This window comes from Daktulosphaira vitifoliae, unplaced genomic scaffold (genome assembly GCF_025091365.1).
Source record: "Daktulosphaira vitifoliae isolate Bord-2020 unplaced genomic scaffold, ASM2509136v1 Scaffold_4, whole genome shotgun sequence".
Lineage (NCBI taxonomy): Eukaryota > Metazoa > Arthropoda > Insecta > Hemiptera > Phylloxeridae > Daktulosphaira > Daktulosphaira vitifoliae.
In genome coordinates this window covers 15,520,429-15,541,663 of record NW_026099575.1, presented here as the reverse complement: position 1 = coordinate 15,541,663, position 21,235 = coordinate 15,520,429, and the positions used below count along the sequence as shown (strand labels likewise).

Below are 21,235 nucleotides of genomic sequence, written 5' to 3'. Positions count from 1 at the left end.
GCACAGAATAGATTAAACTATTTTAATCTATTCTGTGATAAAGGTACCAATTGATTAAATAATAATTGAAAAAAGGAAATAAAAGATATCTTATTGATCTTACTAGTATAAATAATTCGTGAAATAACTTATATTAATTCACAAATGTAAAGAATAGTATTCAATAGTTTTAATTTCTAAGTAATAAAATCATGTTACTAATAATATAAAGTGTAAGTCGTATCATTATATATAAACTTGGTTTGAATTACAATGTTTTTTAATTAAATTAAATTTTTTTATAGAATAATTTAAAAAGTATTTTTTTTAGATTGAATTAGTTTTTGACATTTTGTGTATATAAAAAATCAGAAAATATGCCTTCCTTAGACGCGAATGTTGTTAAAATAGCTGTAGAAATGGATTCAGAAAATCCTCAGCTTAAAGAATTCAATCAAAAAATTCCTCTTTCTAATATCATTCAGGACTTATGTAGTGGTTGGGATCTTGTTGAACCTGAGCAATATGCCCTTAAGTTTTCTGAAAAAACTAATCAAAATTATGTCACTGAAAAAAATAGAAATGAAATTAAAAATGGTTCAGTTTTAAGACTTGCATTTTCTCCTTCTAAAATTGCTTCTGATATATTGCAAACACTTCACCTTGAAGGCAATGAAGATAGAAATGAAAAAACTATTGCATTGCAAAAATTAGCTGAATCTAGCACTGATATAACTTTTGCTTTAGAATTTATCAACAAACAAGGATTGGCCCTCATCATAAGTTTAATTGAAAGAAGTAAGTTTTCTGAGTAAATAAATGAATACAAAATAATAGTCTTGTTGCAATTACCAAAGAAGTACACTTTTGAAATCTTTTGTGAAAAAAAAAAATTTTTTTGCTCTAACCTTATTGAAAATAATTAGACATAACTGTTAGCTGTACATCTACATAAAATAGTTTCTGTCTGTTTCTACTCCGTAAAAAAGTAGACTTATCTAGTTATTTTAGCAAGCTTGTTACATTTTTAGTATATTTTTGTATAATAATATGTAATGGAATAAGTTATTTAGAATGAACCCATTATTTTGGTTTAATTAGTTACATTTTATTTTTTTTTATAATTCAAAGTTAAAATCATGCCTTAGGTTGTTAAGAAATTTAAAGAAATATTCTTATAAAATACTAGATTTTTTTTTATAAACATTTATTTAATGACTCAATATCTATTACAAAGAAACTTTTATTTTGTTAACTAAAAGAACTGAGTCTAATATTTTGTAGTAACATTGATGTACATTTAGGTAAAAAAATAATATTGTTCAAGTAGAAATTTTTCATTTTTTTTTTTTTTTTGTTATAAGTGTTAATGTAAATTTCAAATCATATATTTAATATTATATAATGTTTACTAATCGTTATAATTAATTATTTAATAAGCTAAGTACTTTTGATTTTTAAATATTTTTCAATTTTATAAGGTAAATGTCAAGGATCAATGCTAGCATATGCACTGGCTTCTTTTGTTGAACTAATGGACCATGGAATTGTTTCTTGGGATATCTTAGAGACGCCATTTATTAATATTGTTGCTAGTTATATAAATAACCAAACATCTAGACCTCAAGAAGCCAAAGTGGTTCAATCTTCATTATCTATTTTGGAAAGTATTGTTCTTAATAGCTCGGCTAAGTATGGTCAAGTTGAAAAAGAAGTAGGATTTCCCAATCTTGTATTACGTCTTGAAAATCAAAATTCAATAATTCAACAAAATGCGCTCTCATTAATAAATGCTTTATTTTTAAAAGCTGATTCTGCCAAACGAAAAATTATTGCTGGCACATTATGCTCAAAACAAGTTAGAAATGTCATTTTACAAAATATTATACAAACATCATCTGGTGAAGTTGGATCTGAAATGGCTTATCAACTTTATGTTATGCAAACATTATGCTTTGGTCTCCTTGAAGAAAGAATGAACTGTAAAATGGATCCACAGGATCAAGATGCTCACGAAAAAATAAAGGTAATAATTTAATTTTGTGACTAATATTTTATTTTAATAAGTTTAAGAGTATACAATTTTATTTTTTTCTTATTTTAGGAACTACGTAAAATTGCTTTTGAGCTTGATACAATTGGAGGAGGAGATTCAAATCGAAGACAATTAGGACCAATTACTAAAGATTATAAAAAATTAGGATTTAAATATGATATAAATCCAGCATTAGATTTCACAGAAACTCCACCTGGCATGTTAGCCTTAGATTGCATGGTTTATTTTGCTAGAAATCATGTAGATGCTTATACAAAAGTAAGTTCTTACTCTTATTACATCCATTACATAGTATTTAAAATTTGAAAAGACAACAATGACTTTATATTTTGTTTAGGTAGTTCTTGAAAATTCATGTAGGGCTGATGAACACGAATGTCCATTTGGACGATCATCTGTAGAATTAGTTCGTTTATTATGCAATGTATTACAAATAGGTGAACTACCTAGTGAACAAACTACAACATATCATCCAATATTCTTTAGTCATGATCATCCTTTTCATGAATTATATTGTGTTTGTATTATATTACTCAATAAAACATGGAAAGAAATGAGAGCAACAACTGAAGATTTTGTAAAAGTAAGATGATACTTTAAATTTTAAGCAGTTTTAATTTAAAAAAATTCAATTTACAGGTACTTAGTGTTGTCCGTGAACAAATCACTAGAGCTTTATCTTCACAACCTGCCAATTTAGAAAAATTAAGACAAAAATTATCTACTTTAACTTATTCTGAAATTACTAATCTCTGGCAACAAGAACGTACTTCAAGAGAACAATGGGAAAGCCATGCTCGCCCTATAGTTCAGTTGAAAGAATTAGTTACTCCTGAAATAGTAAATCTTATAAAAAAACAAAGACTTAATTATATGGTGGATGGAACTAGATTTACTAAATATTCACAACGAGGACAGGTTGTATTAATGTTTGTTAATTATCAAAAAATATTATTAAATTTAATATTTAAAAAAATTATAATGAAATAATACTCTAAGTCTGCATAGTTTAATTTACCGAAAACATACTATATGTGTCATATTTATGTTTTAAGTATAAATAAATTTCAAGTAAAAATATTAGAGATACGAGTAAATTTTATTAATCAACTTGAGAAAAAACTCACATATATTCTATTTTAACTATAAATAGTACTTAAGTACAATTTTTAATTATTTTTTTTTATAAATTTTAAATTACTAAGTTTTAATATACTTCAATTCAATACTTTAAAAATAAAATAAAAAACCCAGCGCAGGGGGGTCGCGGCACAGTGGTGACGTAATTTAAGATATATATAAAAGTGTCAGACTTTCTGGAACATTTTCAAAAGTCAAGTTGAAAAAGTTAATTTTTTGTGAAAAAGTTGTCATTTTAAATCCCCCCCTGTGGGCAGGTAAAGGGTCAGATATAAAAAAAATATATACCAAATGAAAGGTAATGATATCATGCATCTATATAAAAAAAGAATTATATTGATTCGGTTATTTTTAAAAAAGTTATGGCAATTTTAAGTAAAAAAAATTGAAAAAATTTCGAAAATTAGCGATTTTTAAATTTGTAATTTTTTTGGAGGTTTCCCCTATTTACGGGGAACGAGGGAATTTTTTTCAATTTTTGAGAGTAATGTCTTCAACTAGATACGATTTGTGATCTTTTGACTTATCGTTGAAAGAAATCCGTTCGGTGAGACCTGAGAAAAAGTAGTAAAAAACACATTATAGTAAAACCAATACCTTCTCAGCTTCGCATCGAAGCTAATAAATTGAAAAATTCAAATATAGAATTCTACATTATTTTAAGAAAGTAGTTATTTTAAATTATATGTTCATTTTGATTATTAAAAAGTTTTTTTATAATTGAATTATAAATAGTTAATTTTTTTTTTCAAGAATAAAGAAAATCTTATAAATTTAACTATTTATGTAACATTACTATTTTTTCAGAGAGTTAAAGATAAATTTTGGTTTGTACGGTTATCACAAAATCATAAAGTCTTACATTATGGTGATTGTGATGATAAAAGTGTTCCATCAATAGAAGAACTCCCTAATAAATTGAGTATTGTTGATATCAAAGTCCTACTTACAGGAAAAGATTGCCCTCATATGATGAAGGATGCTAAGTATGTAAATTATATAATAAATTATATTAGTTGATTTAAATATTTTTATATCTTTAAACAGAAGTCGAAAGTCTACACATCAACTAGCATTTTCATTAACTTTAGATTCTGTAGAAATGGCATCTCTTGATTTTGTGGCTCCAGATGAAATGGTGTATGATTATTGGATTGATGGTATTAATGCCCTACTAGGTATTGTATTGTTATTTTATCATTTTTGCCTTAGTTAAAAAGTATTTAGTCAAAGTCTAATGCTAAAAAATTTTATTGGTGAAATTAAAAATAACTAATAATTTTACTTGTAGTCATTTAAAAGTCCTCTTGAAGAGATATATTACAATATATTTACTATGATATACATGATTCTGATCAATTTTTTGAAACAGTCAGCACTATAAAATTCCTATAGCACCAGTTAAGGATATTGTTAGGGCAATAAGTGCTATTGCTTTCCCTAAAATATGCTCCTGTACATACAGACTAAAAAACCTAACATGTTTTTAAAATTGTAATAGTTATTAGTTTAAAGTTATTTAATTTAATTAAAATAATAATTTAAAATAATTTCAATAGCTGACTTTTTTTTTTTTTTTTGATATTAACATTATTTAAAACTTTTGTTATTAGGATTTAAATTATTTTTTTAACAACCTTGGCGTCACATTGATTCACAGTTATTTTTTGATTATTATTATAGGACTTCAGTTAATTTTTTAAAATTTTAGGAAATAGAATTTTAATAACAATTTTTAGACATAATTTTATTTAAGCTATTTATTTTTTTAGCAATGATGATAATTAAGCAGTGATATACTAAAATCAAAACAAGAGTTACTTGAATTATATGATTCATTATTTTGATATTTTATAGGTAATAAGATGACTAGTAAAGAAGCTGAAAATGACTTAGAAACATTACTATCAATGGAAATAAAGTTGAGATTATTAGATGCAGAAGGTGTTGGTGTAGACATTCCTCAAGATCCTCCACCTGTACCTGATGATCCACCTAACTATGAATTTTGTTATGACTTCAAGTAATTACCATTATATTTTTGTTTTCATTTATGTTAAATTTTGATAAATATTAGTTTACATCTGTCTCTATTATTGATTTTTTTATTGTTCCAACTACTGCAACTGCTTCCAACTGTAGAAGACTACCCTGTAATAAAATTATTAGTTTAAAAGAATAAAAAAAAATAATATTTATAAAGTATAGATTCTTATTGTACATTTAATAAACTGAAATTTTTCCTAGTTTCCTTTAAGTTAATTATTTTATAGGGTTTCTATTGTTTTCATTATTTGTAACAAATGACCTGTTTCCATACTTTTTAAACACCTTGTATTTTTTTATTATCGTATAAAATTTCTTTCATTAGGTATAAACATTAATTTCAAATTATGAATAACTTAAACTAAATAAATATATGACACTAAAACTGCATTGGAGTCTATTTTATATTAGAAGGTATTATTTTAATTTTGTTTTTTAATTCATTTGTATGAGTTTTCTTTATTTAATAATATTTTTATTACTTGGTAGAACTATTAATTTTAAGTTCAAATGTACACCTAACACAGTTTTTATTAAAATATCACTTAAAACCCCTTACATATTTTATATGTTCATTAAAATTATTGAAGTTAATGTTGCATGTACTCAATATTGACCATTAATGGATTGAACACTTTATATATGAATTTCTATGAGCATAATATTTTAATAATTTTTTATAAAGTATTATTCTTACTTACTACAGCTATTTCATTACATTGTATATAAAATCTAGCAGGATATGGAGCATTAAAATCTGAAAAAATAGTATTTACATATTTTTAAAATATTTGTTTAATTATAAATTTGTTCTACGTGTATTGAAAATATTTGTAATTTTTTTTAACACTTACATTTTTTATAATATTCGTTCAGAAGTTTACTATCATTTAAGTTCTTTAAATTCAATCTAGTCTTAACAACTGTGAAATTAATATTTTTATATAATAATAAAATTATAATTTCTTAAATATTTTTCATGTTTTAAAATTACTTTTGAAATTTATAAAAATAATGTATATATTGTAACAATGTACTAACTATTATCTAGAGAAGAACCTGCAGTTTCTAAAATAGCTTTTAAATACATCATAACTTGATCGAATTGTTCTTCTAGACCACCTTGAATAATTTTCGGAACAGTTGAAGTTTTATCAATGGGCAATAACCCTGTTACATGTACCAAATTATCAGGTCCCACAACAGCATGACTAATAAAATATTACATATTATTTTTAAGTTAATTTAATAATTTGAATTCAATAATATTAATGTTTGCTTAATGCTTATTTATAAGTTCTAAGTTAATATCAGTTTCTATTAATATTTATAGTGTGTGTCCATTTAGACCACAATTAAGGATTCCCTTTGAACTTAAATTAATATGTAGAGAAGAATTTTTTTTTCAAGAGAAAGGAGATATTCATTTTTTTAATGTAAAATATACACCATGGTAAAGTAATAGACACATTAACAAGTCTATCAAACCAACAAATCAAGAAATTTAGATAAAAAATTTTTACTTAAAGGTTTGAATAATGAATATGCCAATTTAAGGATTTTTTTATCTATTTTTATTCCAATACATAAATAATAGGAATTATTTCTGTAGAATAGTCTCTAAATTTAAAAAATCAGTAGAATTAACATTTTTTGAATAGTACTTTATATTCTAAGATCTTATTTTACTACTAACAGACTAACAGAACCATTATGTGGTATACTATATATTACACTACTATATCTACTATGACATATATGTCAGTAACTAATAGTTTTTGATTCTTAGTGAAGACTTCTAGTTCTATAAATCAACAAAAATTTTCTCGCTCTATTAAACAATTCATCATTTACTAAATATAACCAAAAATGTTTTTTCATTTATCAATAGATGCAAAAAATCTGAAAAATGCTAATGATTAATATATTTAACTAGTTTTAAAAACTAATAATAAATTTACCAGTATGTACTATAGGGCCTTAAAATTGCTTGAGATGAATTCACAACTTTTAAAACTTTAATATCAGACATTTTCAACAAAAATTATGTTTATTGACTTTAACATTATCCTCTGCAAATCATATAAAATAATATGGTGTAAAAGTTAGCTTATATTATCTAAAAAAAAAAAAAAAAGTTAAAGGTTATCTAAACTACATGAGACTAAGTCAATTATTTATATAATCATTTTAAAATTCAATGCTGTCACAATTGTGCAATTATTCAGCATCGAGATGAAGACACAATGATATTAGTAGATTTAAGATGGAAATCATTCCATGACAACTGTTTATATTATAATCAAAAATTTAGTCCCTATATAAGGACTGAATTCTGTTCTAATTTGTAAATTTACATTAAAGTTAAACTTTTAAGTGTTGATCTATTGAATAATTAGCTTTCAATTCAATGAAGTACATTTAAACAATAATTTTTCATTTATAAAATAAAATAAAGATCCAGAATATGAATTTTTAAAGATTTTTGTTTGCTATAGCCCCCTCATTATGAAATAGTTACACCATTACAATAGATGATTATCTTGATTTATTTACTAGTAGGTACAAAGCCAATAAATTTTATACGGGGTAGAAGAAAATGTTGTACAAGCTTTTTATTATTTTCTATAGAAAAATTTGTAAAGATTACTTAAGTAAGTCTTTATGCAAATGCCTTGTAGGAGAAAGTGGTGGATTTTTAAATTGGTCCATAGAAGTGGATGTCACTAAGTATTTAGCACCCATAGTTTTTTTTTTTTTACAATTTCACATTTAATCTAAAATGACTAATACCCTTTGGTAGGTAAGCGTTTCATCCATATTTTATATTACTTATAAAAAAAAACAGCTCACACGTAAACATGAACTCAAATGCAATCAGGTACTTGGGTAATACATTTACCCTATTTATATTTTTCAGATTAAGTCTTCTATTATAATAAAGAGTGGGTAACTTTTGTACCAACAAATTTGTGGAACAAAATTTGAAAGATTGAAGATCTTCAAATCGAAGATCCGATGGTGGAAATTGAAAGGGGAAAATGAGAAAGAGTTTGTAAAGACGGTAAAAGAGAGGACAGTGTGGAATGTGGAGGAAAACATAAATTATGTATTATTTGCTAGTTGTGTAAAGAATACTGCAAAGGAGATTGTTGGTGAGAGTAGGAGTAGAATGCCAGGAAACAAGGAAACCTGGTGGTAGGATGAGGACGTTCAAAAAATCATAGGAAGTAAGAAAAAGCAATTCAAAGTATGTCAGAAGAGCAAAAGGAGATAAGATTGGATGGAGTATAAACGCTTGTGCAAAGAAGCCAAGTGTGCAGTAAGTAAGGCGAAGTTTAAGAGGTATGATGAGTTATATGATAGGCTAGGAACAAGGAAGGTGAGAAAGAAATCTATAGACTTGCAAAAGTAAGAGAGAGAAGGTCTAAAGATTATCATTATATAAGGTGTATAAAAAGTGTTAATAATAAAGTATTCTCGAGTGATGATGATGTGAAAAAAAAAAGGTAAAAGGAGTATTTTGAAAAATTACAGAATGAGGAGTACCCAAAAGAGACATTAAAGAATATCTCGTAGAATGAGGGACTGGTAGATTTAATTAATGAGAAAGAAGTATGGGAGGCTGTGGCATCAATAAAAATAAAATAAACAGTAGGACTAGATGAAGTGCCAGTAGAAGTATAGAAAATATTAGGCGGTGTTGGTATAAGGTGGTTAAAGGAACTTTTAAATAAAATCTTATTAGTAGGGAAAATTCAAAATTAATGGAGGAATAGTATTGTGGTGCCGATATTTAAAAGTAAAAGTGACATACAGAAGTATGGAAATTATAGAGGCATAAAGCTTATGAGTCATAGTATGAAAATTCGGTGAAAAGTAATAGATAAGGGAATAAGAAATGAGACATCGGTATCTAAAAACTAGTTTGTATTAATGCCTAGTAAGTCAACAATGGAGCTAGTATTTTGTGTGAGGCAACTAATAAAACAGTTTAGGGAAAAGCAGAAAAAGGTGTGTATGGTATTTATATATTTGGAGAAAGTGTATGATAGAGTGCCGAGAGAGGTTTTAAATTGGGCATTAATGATAAAAGGAGTCCCGGAAAGGTACATTAATATAATAGAAGATATGTATGATGGCACTTGTACCCGGGTAAAAAGCGTAGGAGGAGTATCGGAAAGTTTTCGGGTAAGAGTAGGAGTGCACCAAGGTTCTGCTTTAAGCCCTTACCTATTCTCTATAGTGATGGATAAAATTACTAGAGAAATACAAGGAGAGTTGCCGCGGTGTATGTTGTTTGCTGACGATATAGTGTTAATAGAAGGAAATTAATCAAAGGCTAAAGGTGTGGAGATCAGTTTTTAAAGAAATGGGTTGAAGAATAAGTAGAAGTAAGACAGAGTATATAGAATACGAGTGTGACAAAGGAAAACACAAGGTAGGTGAAATGAGGAGATCAGTGACAATAGGCGAAGAAGTGATTGGAGAGGTGGAAAGTTTTAAGTATTTAGGGTCAGTTGTGCAAAAGAGTGGTGGTATTGATTAGGATGTAAGACACAGAATTAAGTGCGGGTGGTTGAAGTGGAGAGAAGCATCTGGCGTCTTATACGATAAAAGAATTCCAATGAGGCTGAAAGGTAAATTCTACAAGACTGTAGTGAGGCCAGCTATGATGTATGGTTCAGAGTGTTGGGCGGTTGATAAGAAAGTAGAGCAGAGTATGAGTGTAGCAGAGATGAGAATGCTTAGATGGATGAGTGGAGTAACTTGAAAAGATAGAATAAGAAACGAGCATATAAGAGGGTGTATAGGTGTAGCGTCAATCGTGGATAAGATGAGAGAAAATAGATATAGATGGTTTGGTCATGTTATGAGGAGAGAATAATCGGAAGCTGTAAAAACAGTTATAGGAATAAATGTTGAAGGAAGAATAGGTAGAGGAAGACCAAAAAAAGACACGGAAGGATGATATTGAATGCAATATGAGGACAGCTTGTGTGGGAGATCATGTCAAGTGGGGAAGTTTAGGACAAGGGTGGCCGACCCCAAGTAGTTGGGATTAAAGCGAGGAAGAATAAGACATAAACATGAACTCAAATGTAATCAGGTACATAGGTTATACATTTACCCTATTTATATTTTTCAGATTAAGTCTTCTATTATAAAAACCAGCACAGGGGTGTCTCAGCACAGTGGTGACGTGGCATAATTGGATTAAGTATAATGATATCTGTCAGTGATTAAAATCACTATAAAAAAAAAACGCTTCGATGCAAATTTTTAGATAGTGTTTAATTTTAAAAAATTGGTGGATTATTCCAAAAGCTATATAATTTCCTATTTTCTTATTAATATCTTAATTAAGATAAAGTATGTCGAATGAAAAAGGGATTATTAAAAAAATAAAAAAATTATGTTGATCCATACACTATTCAATAAGTTATAGCATTATAGAGTTAAAAATTAAAAAAATAAAATCGAAAATTTTCACACAAAAATAGCATTCGGTAGCCATTTTCACCGTGAAGATAAAATAAAGTCCGAAATTTATTTTTTCCATAATATAGTACACTACATTAGCTTTAATTTAATATATATATAAAAGTGTCAGACTTTCCGGAACATTTTCAAAAGTCAAGTTGAAAAAATTAATTTTTTGTGAAAAAGTTGTCATTTTAAATCCCTCCCTGTGGGCAGGTAAAGGGTCAGATATAAAAAAAAATATACCAAATGAAAGGTAATGATATCATGCATCTATATAAAAAAAGAATTATATTGATTCGGTTATTTTTAAAAAAGTTATGGCAATTTTAAGTAAAAAAAATTGAAAAAATTTCGAAAATTAGCGATTTTTAAATTTGTAATTTACCTTTAATTTAAGATATATATAAAAGTGTCAGACTTTCAAAAGTTAAGTTGAAAAAATTAATTTTTTGTGAAAAAGTTGTCATTTTAAATCCCCCCCTGTGGGCAGGTAAAGGATCAAATTTATAAAAATAAATTATATTGATTTGGTTATTTTTAAAAAAGTTATGGCAGTTTTAAGTAAAATAAATTGAAAAAATGTCAAAAATTTGCGATTTTTAAATTTGTAATTTTTTTGGAGGTTTCCCCCATTTACGGGGAACGAGGGAATTTTTTTCAATTTTTGAGGGTAATGTCTTTGATTATAACGATTTGTGATATTTTGACGTATCATTGAAAGAAATCGGTTCGGTGAGAACTGAGATAAAGTTGTAAGAGACACAAAAAACAACACATCATAGTAAAACCAATACCTTCTTAGCTTCGCATCGAAGCTAATAAAGAGTGGGTAACTTTTGTACCAACAAATTTGTGGAACAAAGTTTGTTTCAAATTTAATGTGTAATGTTCATTGAAACAAAAGGACGTGAGGCCAACGGCACAATTTACTCCAAAAAATATTTGTGTCGATTTAAGAAGAGAAATTATGAACAGAAAAATATCAAAAAATAATTTTACAAACCAAATTACGCTAATTTTTGGTAATTTTTAAGATATAAAATGAAATTCATAGAGTTAGCTAATTAACAGAAGTCTGGGAAATTGAGAAAAAACTTCCACATTAAAATTACAATAACTTAATAAATTTTAAGTTCTGCCAAACACATACCTAATATATTGGTTGTATCATATGTCGCTGTGTAACATGAAATGAGCATAATAAAATTATCATATAAGTATAAAATTAACTTGAAAAATAACATAATTTTATTCTTTATTAATATTTTTACAACATAGGTTTTCTAAAATTTACAGAAATATAAATATTATTATTCAAATAGATTTGTTTATCTTTTTTTTTAGTATTTTAAAAATTTTTAATATAATGATAATATAATTTTAGTTTTACTTTTCGATTTTTATCTTATTGATTGGAAGGACTGCTGCAATGGCTTCAACTGAAATTCCAGCTCCCTTTAAAAAAAATGATACTATAAACTTTTTTTATTATTAATATATTAAATAAGATCTATACTTCTGGTAATTGATCAACTTGCATTTGTAATCTTGCACAATATGGAATAGAAAAATATTTTGAGAATACATCATTGATCATTCTAGCTACACTGTAAGTTTTAATGTAAATAACAACTTTAATAACTGCAAAAAAATAAAAACTTTTACTTAACGTCTTTCAATTTATAATAACATCAATGATAGTATGCGAAAGTATGAAATGTATTTAGAAAAATCTTATGGAACCTAAGGATTACAGTCATATATATGAAGACTATATTTATTTTATTTTATTTCATAGTAAAGATCTTTTTTATTATAAGAAACATTGAAAATATTTTCAATTTTTAATAAAATAAAAAAATTTGATACCTGATTCACAAGATGCTCCAGCAGTTTCTAAAGTATAAGAGAGATTTTTAAATGCTAGATGGACTTCATCAATAAATTGTTCAGGAAATTTTCCATTGATTCTATTTTTGCCATAAATTGCAGAAGTATAAACGATGTTATAAGCAACGACCGCATTACTTGAAAAATATATTATTTTAAATTTATTATATTTCATTTCCCAATCTATAGTTATATATATAACTAGTTTTTAGTAGAGATGTTTCTAGCAAATAAATATAAGCTAAGTACTAATAAAAACGTATGTAATTGAAAACTTTCAATGTTTCAAATTTAAGGTGTTTCGTATTTCTAAGGCTGAGAACCATTCTAAAATTAGACTCCAATAAGATCTTAAATAATGAAATTGTCAAAAATGTATTTTTTAAATTACTATTATATATTAAAACTATATTATAATATATATATATAGAGAGAGATAAAGAGTATTCAGTAAGTAAGGAAACGAGTCTCTATTGTTCTTATTGTTTCTAACAACCGACCTATTACTTACTGAACTCTTGTATATATATATATATTAATAGAGTTTATTTAAAACGCGAAACATCTCTATAACTTAATAATAAATGCACACCTTTTAAGATTTCCATTTTGTTTTGGTTCAACTATTATCATTTTATTTATAGTTGGCATATTAGAAATTAATTTCAAAGTTATACTAAAGAGTCACGTGTAATCTTGAGAGCGATTGATTACTTAATTTATTGACAGAACAGATTCTATAAGCATTTATTTTTTACAGATTATATAATTATTACCAGTTAACAATTTATTAACTGATGTCATTATTTATAAGTTTTAATCTAAAATGTAAAAAAAATTATATGTATTACGTAAGCGAGATTTAGATATTATGAATTCATATGAGTATAAGATGATTTTTTACACTGATAAAATAATACTTTGATCGTTTAATCATTGAATTATAATTTTACCTAATACGTTAGCTAAAGTTTAATCAAATTTTAAGTTAGATACAAGTTTTAATGAGTATATGAACATGTGGTTAGTAAAATACTTCACTTAAATGGCCTTATCTCAATAATACATAACCTCCAAAAAAATTACAAATTTAAAAATCCCTAATTTTTGAAATTTTTTTTACTTAAAACTGCTATAACTTTTTCAAAAAAGAACAAATCAATATAATTTATTTTTATAAATTTGATCCTTTACCTGCCCACAGGGAGGGATTTAAAATGACAACTTTTTCATAAAAAATTAATTTTTTCAACTTGACTTTTGAAAATGTTCCGGAAAGTCTGACACTTTTATATATATATTAAATTAAAGCTAATGTAGTGTACTTTATTACGGAAAAAATAAATTTCGGACTTTATTTTATCTTCACGGTGAAAATGGCTACCAAATGCTATTTTTGTGTGAAAATTTTCGATTTTGTATGTTACATTTTTAACTTTATTATGCTATAACTTTTTGAAAAATGTATAGATCAATACAATTTTTTCATGAGAAGTAGTGTTTATATACATCTTTCATTGGACAAATTTTTTTTTTAAATCAGACTATTTCCTTATATACGGGGGGGGGTTCAAATCTGAAAAATGCATATATGAAAGTAGAACTTTTTCAACTTAACTTTTGAAAGTGTTCTGGAAATACTGACACTTTTATATATATCTTAAATTAAAGGTAATGTAATATACTTTATTATAAAAAAAAAAATGTTGGACTTTATTTTGTCTTCACAGTGAAAATGGCTACCAAATGCTATTTATAGTTGAAAAAGTAAATTTTTTGTGAAAAAGTTGTCATTTTAAATCCCCCCCTGTAGGCAAGTAAAGGGTCACATATAAAAAAAAAATATACCAAATGAAAGGTAATGATATCATGCATCTATATAAAAAAATTATATTGATTTGGTTATTTTTAAAAAAGTTATGGCAATTTTAAGTAAAAAAATTGTAAAAATTTCGAAAATTAGCGATTTTTAAATTCGTAATTTTTTTGAAGGTTTCCCCTATTTACGGGGAACGAGGGAAATTTTTTTCAATTTTTGAGGGTAATGTCTTCGACTAGATACGATTTGTGATCTTTTGACGTATCATTGAAAGAAATCGGTTCGGTGAGAGCTGAAAAAAAGTGGTAACAGACACAAAAAAAAAAACACATCTTAGTAAAACATCGCATCGAAGCTAAAATAAATAAATTGAATTAGAAATAAAATCCCTCTAATTTTAATTAAGAATCAGTTTAAATATTTAACTCAAATACAGGAGAGGTATTAATTTTATAACAACTGTAGATAATGCTATAGATGATATTGAAGTTTTTAATTGTAAACAATGAACATATTCAATAAAAATGTTTTAAAAAATTAAAAAATTCAGAAATCAAAATCATAATGCTTTAAAAGAATGATATATTTCAAAATAAAAAGTATGTATAATATTATTTTTTTATTTTTTCTCTTGTCCTTTAGGCAATGCTATATCAAAAACAATTGGATGATTTACTGGTAAATAACGTAGATCACAGCTAGATGCATTTATATAGATTATTTTTCCATCAGTAGTTATTCCATAACCTGTACAAAAAAAAAGAAACGCTTAAACAACAGAATTTAAAATAACATTGCATAAATTTGGAAATGCAGTTGCCCATACTAAAGAAAAATACTTCATTTAATTTACAAAAATCTTGTGAGTGAATAATCTTAATTAAAATTAATATTTTAGAACTAGAGGTGACACCTAGCCATGTGGCTAATGCTCCATGAGCTTCTGCTATAACATGATTCAGAATAGTTAATTTAGATTTTAAAATAAATTATAAAGACATTTTGATTTGATCATGTCAAGTGGACGTTTAAAAATTAAAATAGGTTGCTGCATCTTCTAATATCTGTAAAAGAATACTTCTAAACATATCTTTGATTAGCATTTCATTTAAAATGTAGGATTTCAATACAAAATTTCTATCTTTAACAAAGGTTTTTTTAAAGTTATTTATTGTTATATTTACCTTCATGAACATGTCCAAAAACATGATATTTTGGTTTTATTCGATTTTGAACAGATAACAAAAGTTCAACACAACCAGCTCTTACTCCAGAACAACAATCATCACCATGTCCTAGTGGTGGTGAATGTGTTACTAAAACATCAATTCCTGCAGGAATAAGATTCCATTTGTCTAAACAAGATTGACCACGGGGTATATTGAATGCCCAACCTCCATATTCTGGTTGCCTGAATTATAATAATATTTTGAACAAAAAAATTACAATTAAATCTTTAACTTAAAAGCAGTGATAACCGTATAAGTATGTTTATTATTAATAAATATACTTATAATATATATATATATAATAAATAATTAATTATGTTACAGATTTATGTTTCAATTATTTTGTAATAGAACAATATATTGTTAATAATTAAAATAATTAATTTATACTGTTTTAACTTTATTAGTACAAAAAATTAATCTTACCAAGGTGAACCATAAATTTTCAAACCAAAACATTCAGTCATAGAATCTTCCAGATAGATACAATTTGTTAAATAATTTTTAATATTCTTCTGTTGGACAGCATTTTTTATTAAATCTTGTTCAAAACCTAATGTTGGAATATCATTTATATTTGTATGTTGAGTAAATGTTGGGTCAAAACTAAGCTCATGATTTCCAGCAATGACTATTTTATATTTATGCGGCAATGTTCCAAGCCAATTATTAAAATCTATAACCTCTTCCAAACCTCCACAGCTAGTAAAATCACCAGCATGAATGAATATATCGCCTAATGGTACATCAAATTTCATTAAGGATATTTTTGAATGGGTATCACTCATACAAACAATTCTTACCTAAAAAATTATAAAACAATTAAAAGAATTATCCATAAATGGTTAAGTGATACCTTAAGCTAAATATATAAAATTTGCTTTAAATAAATTTAATAAGGTTTTAACATGTGATTATACCAATGCAAAGACTGGTTTTTATCTATTTAATAGCATATTTTCACATTAAAAACATATATATATTGTTTGTGAATAACTGTATCACAATTTAATAAATTTCGAAAATATAACTACTTATAAATAAATCAAAGTATTAGTAAATACTTAAAATAATAAGAACATTGATAATAACATAATACTTTAAATTGGCAATCAGTTTAGAAAAAATAGTTAGAAAAAATGCACTCTTTTTAAAATATCCCTCTATTAGTTACAAATTCTAAAATTACCTTAAATCATCTATAACATTTTAGTTTTCTATTTAAGAAAACAATTATTTTGGATATAATAATATATGATAAAATGAATTTATTCTGATTGCTACATTAATATAAAAACAAAAATAATATCATAACTATTTAAAGTAAATTTTCTAGTTTTAAAAAATTCTAACTATACTATTTCAATTAAGGTTTTTTAGCTTTGATGAAAATCTGAGAAAGTAATAAATTTACGGCTTTTTTTTTTATGTCCATCTACTTTTTTTTGGGTCTTACCAAACTGATTTCTTTCAAGAATTCATCAAAAATTTACAAATTAAATCTAGTTTAAAACATTGCCCTTAAATATTGAAAAAATTTTCCATGTTCCCTGTAATTGACGAAAAACTTCAAAAAAATTACAATTTTTAAAATTGATAAATATTAAAATTTTTTCCATTTTTACTTTGATACGAAGCTGAGAAGGTATTGGTTTTACTATGATGTGTTGTTTTTTGTGTCTCTTACAACTTTATCTCAGTTCTCACCGAACCGATTTCTTTCAATGATACGTCAAAATATCACAAATCGTTATAATCAAAGACATTACCCTCAAAAATTGAAAAAAATTCCCTCGTTCCCCGTAAATGGGGGAAACCTCCAAAAAAATTACAAATTTAAAAATCGCAAATTTTTGACATTTTTTCAATTTATTTTACTTAAAACTGCCATAACTTTTTTAAAAATAACCAAATCAATATAATTTATTTTTATAAATTTGATCCTTTACCTGCCCACAGGGGGGGATTTAAAATGACAACTTTTTCACAAAAAATTAATTTTTTCAACTTAACTTTTGAAAGTCTGACACTTTTATATATATCTTAAATTAAAGGTAATGTAATATACTTTATCATGGCATAAAAAAAATGTCGGACTTTATTTTTTCTTCACAATGAAAATAGTTACTAAATGCTATTTTTGTGTGAAAATTCTCGATTTTATATTTTACATTTTTTACTTTAAAATGCTATAACTTTTTAAAAAATGTATGGATCAATACAATTTTTTTATAAAAAATAATATTTATATTCCTCTGTCATTCGACATACTTTATCTTAATCAGCATATATATAAGGAAATAGTAGATCATGTAGCTTTTGTAATAATCCACCAATTTTTTTAAATTAAACACTATCTAAAGATTTGCATCGAAGCTTCTTTTATGATAGTGATTTTAATTATTGTCAAATATTATACTTGCCCCAACTATGCCACGTCACCATTGTGCCACGACCCCCTGTGCTGGGTTTTTTTTTCTTTTAAAACTGCCATAACTTTTTCAAAAATGAACAAATCAAAATAATTTTTTTTATATAGAAACCTTGCTTAATTCCTTTTTTTTATATATAAATTTTTTGGAATCCTGACTATTATCTGCCCACAAGGGGGAATTCAAAATAGCAACTATTACACAAAAGTCAACTTTTGAAAATGTCCTGGAAATACTGTGTCTTTTAAACATATGTTAAATTAAAGCTTATGTACTATAGTTGAAAAAATCTATCTCGATGTCTTATTTTCTATGTACAAATAGCCATCAAAGTTAAACAAATTTATTAGATATTTATTTATGTATTACATTTATAAATCATATAACTACTAATTAGGAATAATAAAGGATAAAATAGTTCATTTTGCTTTTGGAAAAATCTACCAACTTCTTAAAATTAAGCATTTTCTATAGATTTACATCGAAGTGTTTCTTTGATAGAAGAAACAAGTTAGGTATAATCTATACTTGGTCTTACTATGCCACATTCACACTGTGCTGCGACCTCACTGTGCTACATCTTATTTTCTTTAAAACTATCTATTTATAGTTTCTTATTTTTGTGGTCATGCAGCTAAGAAATATTGGTTAAAAATTTACTTAACAATACTAACTTTGTCATCAGCAACAGGGCCTTTAGGTATGGGAGGTTGAATTTTTATGCTTTTTTGTGTTTGTTTAAATTTTTCCCATGCTTTGGTTGGATCTTGAGTCAAAGGATGAACACTTAAATCAATATCTGTACTCATTATTATTTATTCTTGCATTTATCACTGTATAAATTATTTATTCTTTATTATTTAATACTTAAAGAATGATTTAAAATAGAGTATTTCTTTTAAAATTATTTATTGGTTTCTATTATGCACATACATGTATGTAATAAAATACAATAATTTTAAATAAATACATACATTTTTGAAGTTGTATTAGATAATGAGAGATCCATATTTTTGGTTAAATCAGTAAAACATTATACACATAATCATTCAACTTCATATACCATAAGTTGCTTAATATTTTCTATATAAAAAAAATAAATATAATATTATATAATTATAATAATAATTATCAACAAAAATAGATACTCTAGAATTGTTTAAAATAATAAATTTGTAAAAATTTATTTTGATTGTTAACTTCATTATAACAAATATAATATAATAGTTTCATATTAACCAAAGTGTATATTTAACTATAAGTTAATCAGTATATTTTTTTTATATTTGAAGACTTAAAATCAATAACATGTTATGTACCAAAAAAATTTATTTTTAGTAATTCAAAGAAAATTGTATACAAAAATGTAAAACTCTTAAAATAAAATAACTTTTACTACTTATGAAAATATAATTTACATTTCAATTTATTTAAAAAAATAGTACATCTACCCTTCATTTGTTACCTTCACTTTCTTATAGCATTTACTCGTTTTAATTGGGTATAGTACTAGAAACATTTTTCTAGAACTGACTTAATTTATATATTATTTTGTACACAGTACGTTATTGATTTGAAGTCTTTATTTATACAGATAAAAATTACATACGGTCTAAATAATTTCGAATTAACTTAAAAATAATTTACATTATTGACTGTAAGTTTGAATATTTATATTTAATATTAAATTTTATTTGTAACTGAAATATAACGATAATGGTATCAAAAAACTTTTAACGAAACGCGTTCAATATACTGAATCCTTTACTGTGATGATAACAGACTTAAAATACTCGTAGATAATAATTTATGTAGACCACTATAATAGTTACATTTATACATTTACATACAGTTACATTTAATAATACATTTGTTATTTTATCTTATTTGTTATTGTAGTGAAAATATTTTTACAACAAATATCAGTACGAGCCTTAAAAATGTGGTCCGATTCGATTGGATCCAAATATATATATGTATAATTTTAGGTACGATACAAATTAATAAAACTAATGAAACCTCAAATTTTTTTTACGGGTTCAGTCCGACTTAATCTAACTTTTTGTGTAAAATTTTAGAATCAATCTATCAGAACTCTACGCTATTAAACTAAAATATTAGATTTAGTACCAAGATTAAATAATTTATTTCAATCTATGAAGTTTGAAATAAATAAATTAAAAGATTGTTTTTGCTCTTTTTGGTTATTAAATCCACCTTTATTTATATAAGGATTATATTATAATTCATATGAACATCTCTGTTCTATTATGGATTTAAATTATAATTGAAAACAGCCAATTGCTTATTTTTATTGTTAATAGCAGTTATGGTATATATTAAAAACAATTTATTTTTTCTGAATAAACCTACGGTCTATGTAGCTGTGGATAAACTTACGGTCTGTTTAACGATAGCTTTATTAATAATATTTTTAATATTTATGAACCGTAGATGAACTACAGAATACATAACATATTTTCTATTCAGAGTACATTTAATCTACTTTTTCACCGTGAAGTAAAATATAATCGACTGGATCATAATCATAGAGAGAATGGGTCAATCAGGGGCTGACATTCTTTACACTGCATCATAGACAAGTACACTATATAGCACTGCATCTTGAAATACGATTTATCACTTCGGAAATAGCTGTTAATATATTGCGAGTTTTACAGGTAGCGCCAATTTCAACCAATTGACAAATAGTGTAAGATATGATAAAATTAAAATTTTTGACGGAAAACAATCGTCTAAATATTAGTGATGGGCATAATCGAATGATTAGTAATCGAGACATTTTTATAATCGAGTGAATCTCTCGAAAAATCACTCGAAGTTAAAATCGTCTGCTCGTATGATAAGAATATTCAATTATTATTATTTATCGAGAGAAACGAAAAATTATTCGAAATATGAATAAATATACACCCAAAGAAAAACCTCAATCAAAATTGAAAGAGAAATTTTATCAAGGGTTTATGATAATGTTTTATTAATACGAACAAAATAACTATTCTTATAAATAATTATTGTTCAAGACAAGAAAAAAAAATATCATATTGATAAATATATCATTGATTCAATAGTAATGATATATTTATCAAATTGAACAATGAATTTATTATATAGATCGAGGTTTTTCTCTGGGTGT

At 25.5% G+C, this 21,235-nt stretch overlaps 5 protein-coding genes across 11 annotated transcripts in view; 2 read left to right on the top strand and 3 right to left on the bottom strand.

Annotated features, from left to right (window-relative positions):
- The first annotated feature begins 63 nt into the window (after positions 1-63).
- LOC126904624 (engulfment and cell motility protein 1) lies at positions 64-5,380 on the top strand. The gene is made up of 9 exons (XM_050683797.1): positions 64-212; positions 311-777; positions 1,461-2,005; positions 2,084-2,293; positions 2,373-2,618; positions 2,675-2,953; positions 3,983-4,161; positions 4,223-4,353; positions 5,033-5,380. Exons 2-9 carry the CDS (start codon positions 357-359, stop codon positions 5,200-5,202), a joined length of 2,181 nt encoding a protein of 726 aa, XP_050539754.1. The 5' UTR covers positions 64-212; positions 311-356; the 3' UTR covers positions 5,203-5,380.
- On the bottom strand, positions 4,993-7,319 carry LOC126904636 (rutC family protein UK114-like). Of its 3 annotated transcripts, XM_050683828.1 has the most exons (6): positions 7,183-7,290; positions 6,926-7,123; positions 6,263-6,432; positions 6,076-6,144; positions 5,923-5,978; positions 4,993-5,326 (listed from the first exon to the last, which is right to left on the bottom strand). In XM_050683828.1, exons 2-6 carry the CDS (start codon positions 6,931-6,933, stop codon positions 5,249-5,251), a joined length of 381 nt encoding a protein of 126 aa, XP_050539785.1. In that variant the 5' UTR covers positions 6,934-7,123; positions 7,183-7,290; the 3' UTR covers positions 4,993-5,248. The 3 variants fall into 3 exon arrangements, with proteins under 3 accessions (XP_050539785.1, XP_050539786.1, XP_050539784.1); XM_050683829.1 differs by lacking the exon at positions 6,926-7,123 and having other exon boundaries at positions 5,919-5,978; positions 7,183-7,319; XM_050683827.1 differs by lacking the exon at positions 6,926-7,123 and having other exon boundaries at positions 7,183-7,319.
- A 4,614-nt stretch (positions 7,320-11,933) lies between these two features.
- LOC126904638 (2-iminobutanoate/2-iminopropanoate deaminase-like) lies at positions 11,934-13,338 on the bottom strand. Of its 2 annotated transcripts, none has more exons than XM_050683831.1 (4): positions 13,191-13,338; positions 12,578-12,735; positions 12,225-12,349; positions 11,934-12,180 (listed from the first exon to the last, which is right to left on the bottom strand). In XM_050683831.1, the coding sequence occupies exons 1-4, from the start codon at positions 13,247-13,249 to the stop codon at positions 12,166-12,168; spliced, it is 357 nt and encodes a 118-aa protein (XP_050539788.1). In that variant the 5' UTR covers positions 13,250-13,338; the 3' UTR covers positions 11,934-12,165. The 2 variants fall into 2 exon arrangements, with proteins under 2 accessions (XP_050539788.1, XP_050539787.1); XM_050683830.1 differs by having other exon boundaries at positions 11,934-12,163.
- A 1,638-nt stretch (positions 13,339-14,976) lies between these two features.
- The window catches only part of LOC126904634 (UPF0046 protein T07D4.2), an 8,454-nt gene continuing 2,195 nt past the window's right edge, over positions 14,977-21,235 (bottom strand). Inside the window, exons 1-6 of one of the 3 annotated variants that reach the window (XM_050683818.1) lie at positions 19,688-19,808; positions 19,053-19,161; positions 18,753-18,911; positions 16,073-16,449; positions 15,602-15,828; positions 14,977-15,164 (exon numbers count right to left, since the gene is read on the bottom strand). In XM_050683818.1, the coding sequence (XP_050539775.1) occupies positions 15,037-15,164; positions 15,602-15,828; positions 16,073-16,449; positions 18,753-18,887 (867 nt within the window). In that variant the 5' untranslated portion in view covers positions 18,888-18,911; positions 19,053-19,161; positions 19,688-19,808 and the 3' untranslated portion in view covers positions 14,977-15,036. The other 2 variants (XM_050683821.1, XM_050683820.1) reach the window with 2 other exon arrangements.
- LOC126904629 (myb-like protein D) overlaps positions 19,929-21,235 on the top strand; it is a 6,011-nt gene continuing 4,704 nt past the window's right edge. The window contains exons 1-2 of one of the 2 annotated variants that reach the window (XM_050683810.1): positions 19,929-20,066; positions 20,533-20,759. The gene's annotated coding sequence lies outside the window, so the exon portion shown is untranslated. Of the gene's footprint in view, positions 20,067-20,532; positions 20,792-21,235 lie in introns of both variants that reach the window. The other variant, XM_050683811.1, reaches the window with a different exon arrangement.

Coding starts and splice junctions, on each gene's coding strand:
- LOC126904624 (XM_050683797.1), top strand. CDS start 357: ATGCCTTCCTTAGACGCGAATGTTGTTAAAATAGCTGTAGAAATGGAT. Junction 778..1,460: donor CATAAGTTTAATTGAAAGAA/GTAAGTTTTCTG, acceptor CAATTTTATAAG/GTAAATGTCAAGGATCAATG. Junction 4,354..5,032: donor TGGTATTAATGCCCTACTAG/GTATTGTATTGT, acceptor GATATTTTATAG/GTAATAAGATGACTAGTAAA.
- LOC126904636 (XM_050683827.1), bottom strand. CDS start 7,253: ATGTCTGATATTAAAGTTTTAAAAGTTGTGAATTCATCTCAAGCAATT. Junction 6,433..7,182: donor AGGCCCTATAGTACATACTG/GTAAATTTATTA, acceptor ATATTTTATTAG/TCATGCTGTTGTGGGACCTG. Junction 5,327..5,922: donor AATGTAATGAAATAGCTGTA/GTAAGTAAGAAT, acceptor ATTTTATTACAG/GGTAGTCTTCTACAGTTGGA.
- LOC126904638 (XM_050683830.1), bottom strand. CDS start 13,249: ATGCCAACTATAAATAAAATGATAATAGTTGAACCAAAACAAAATGGA. Junction 12,736..13,190: donor CAAAATGGAAATCTTAAAAG/GTGTGCATTTAT, acceptor ATATTTTTCAAG/TAATGCGGTCGTTGCTTATA. Junction 12,164..12,224: donor AAGTTGATCAATTACCAGAA/GTATAGATCTTA, acceptor TTTTTTTTAAAG/GGAGCTGGAATTTCAGTTGA.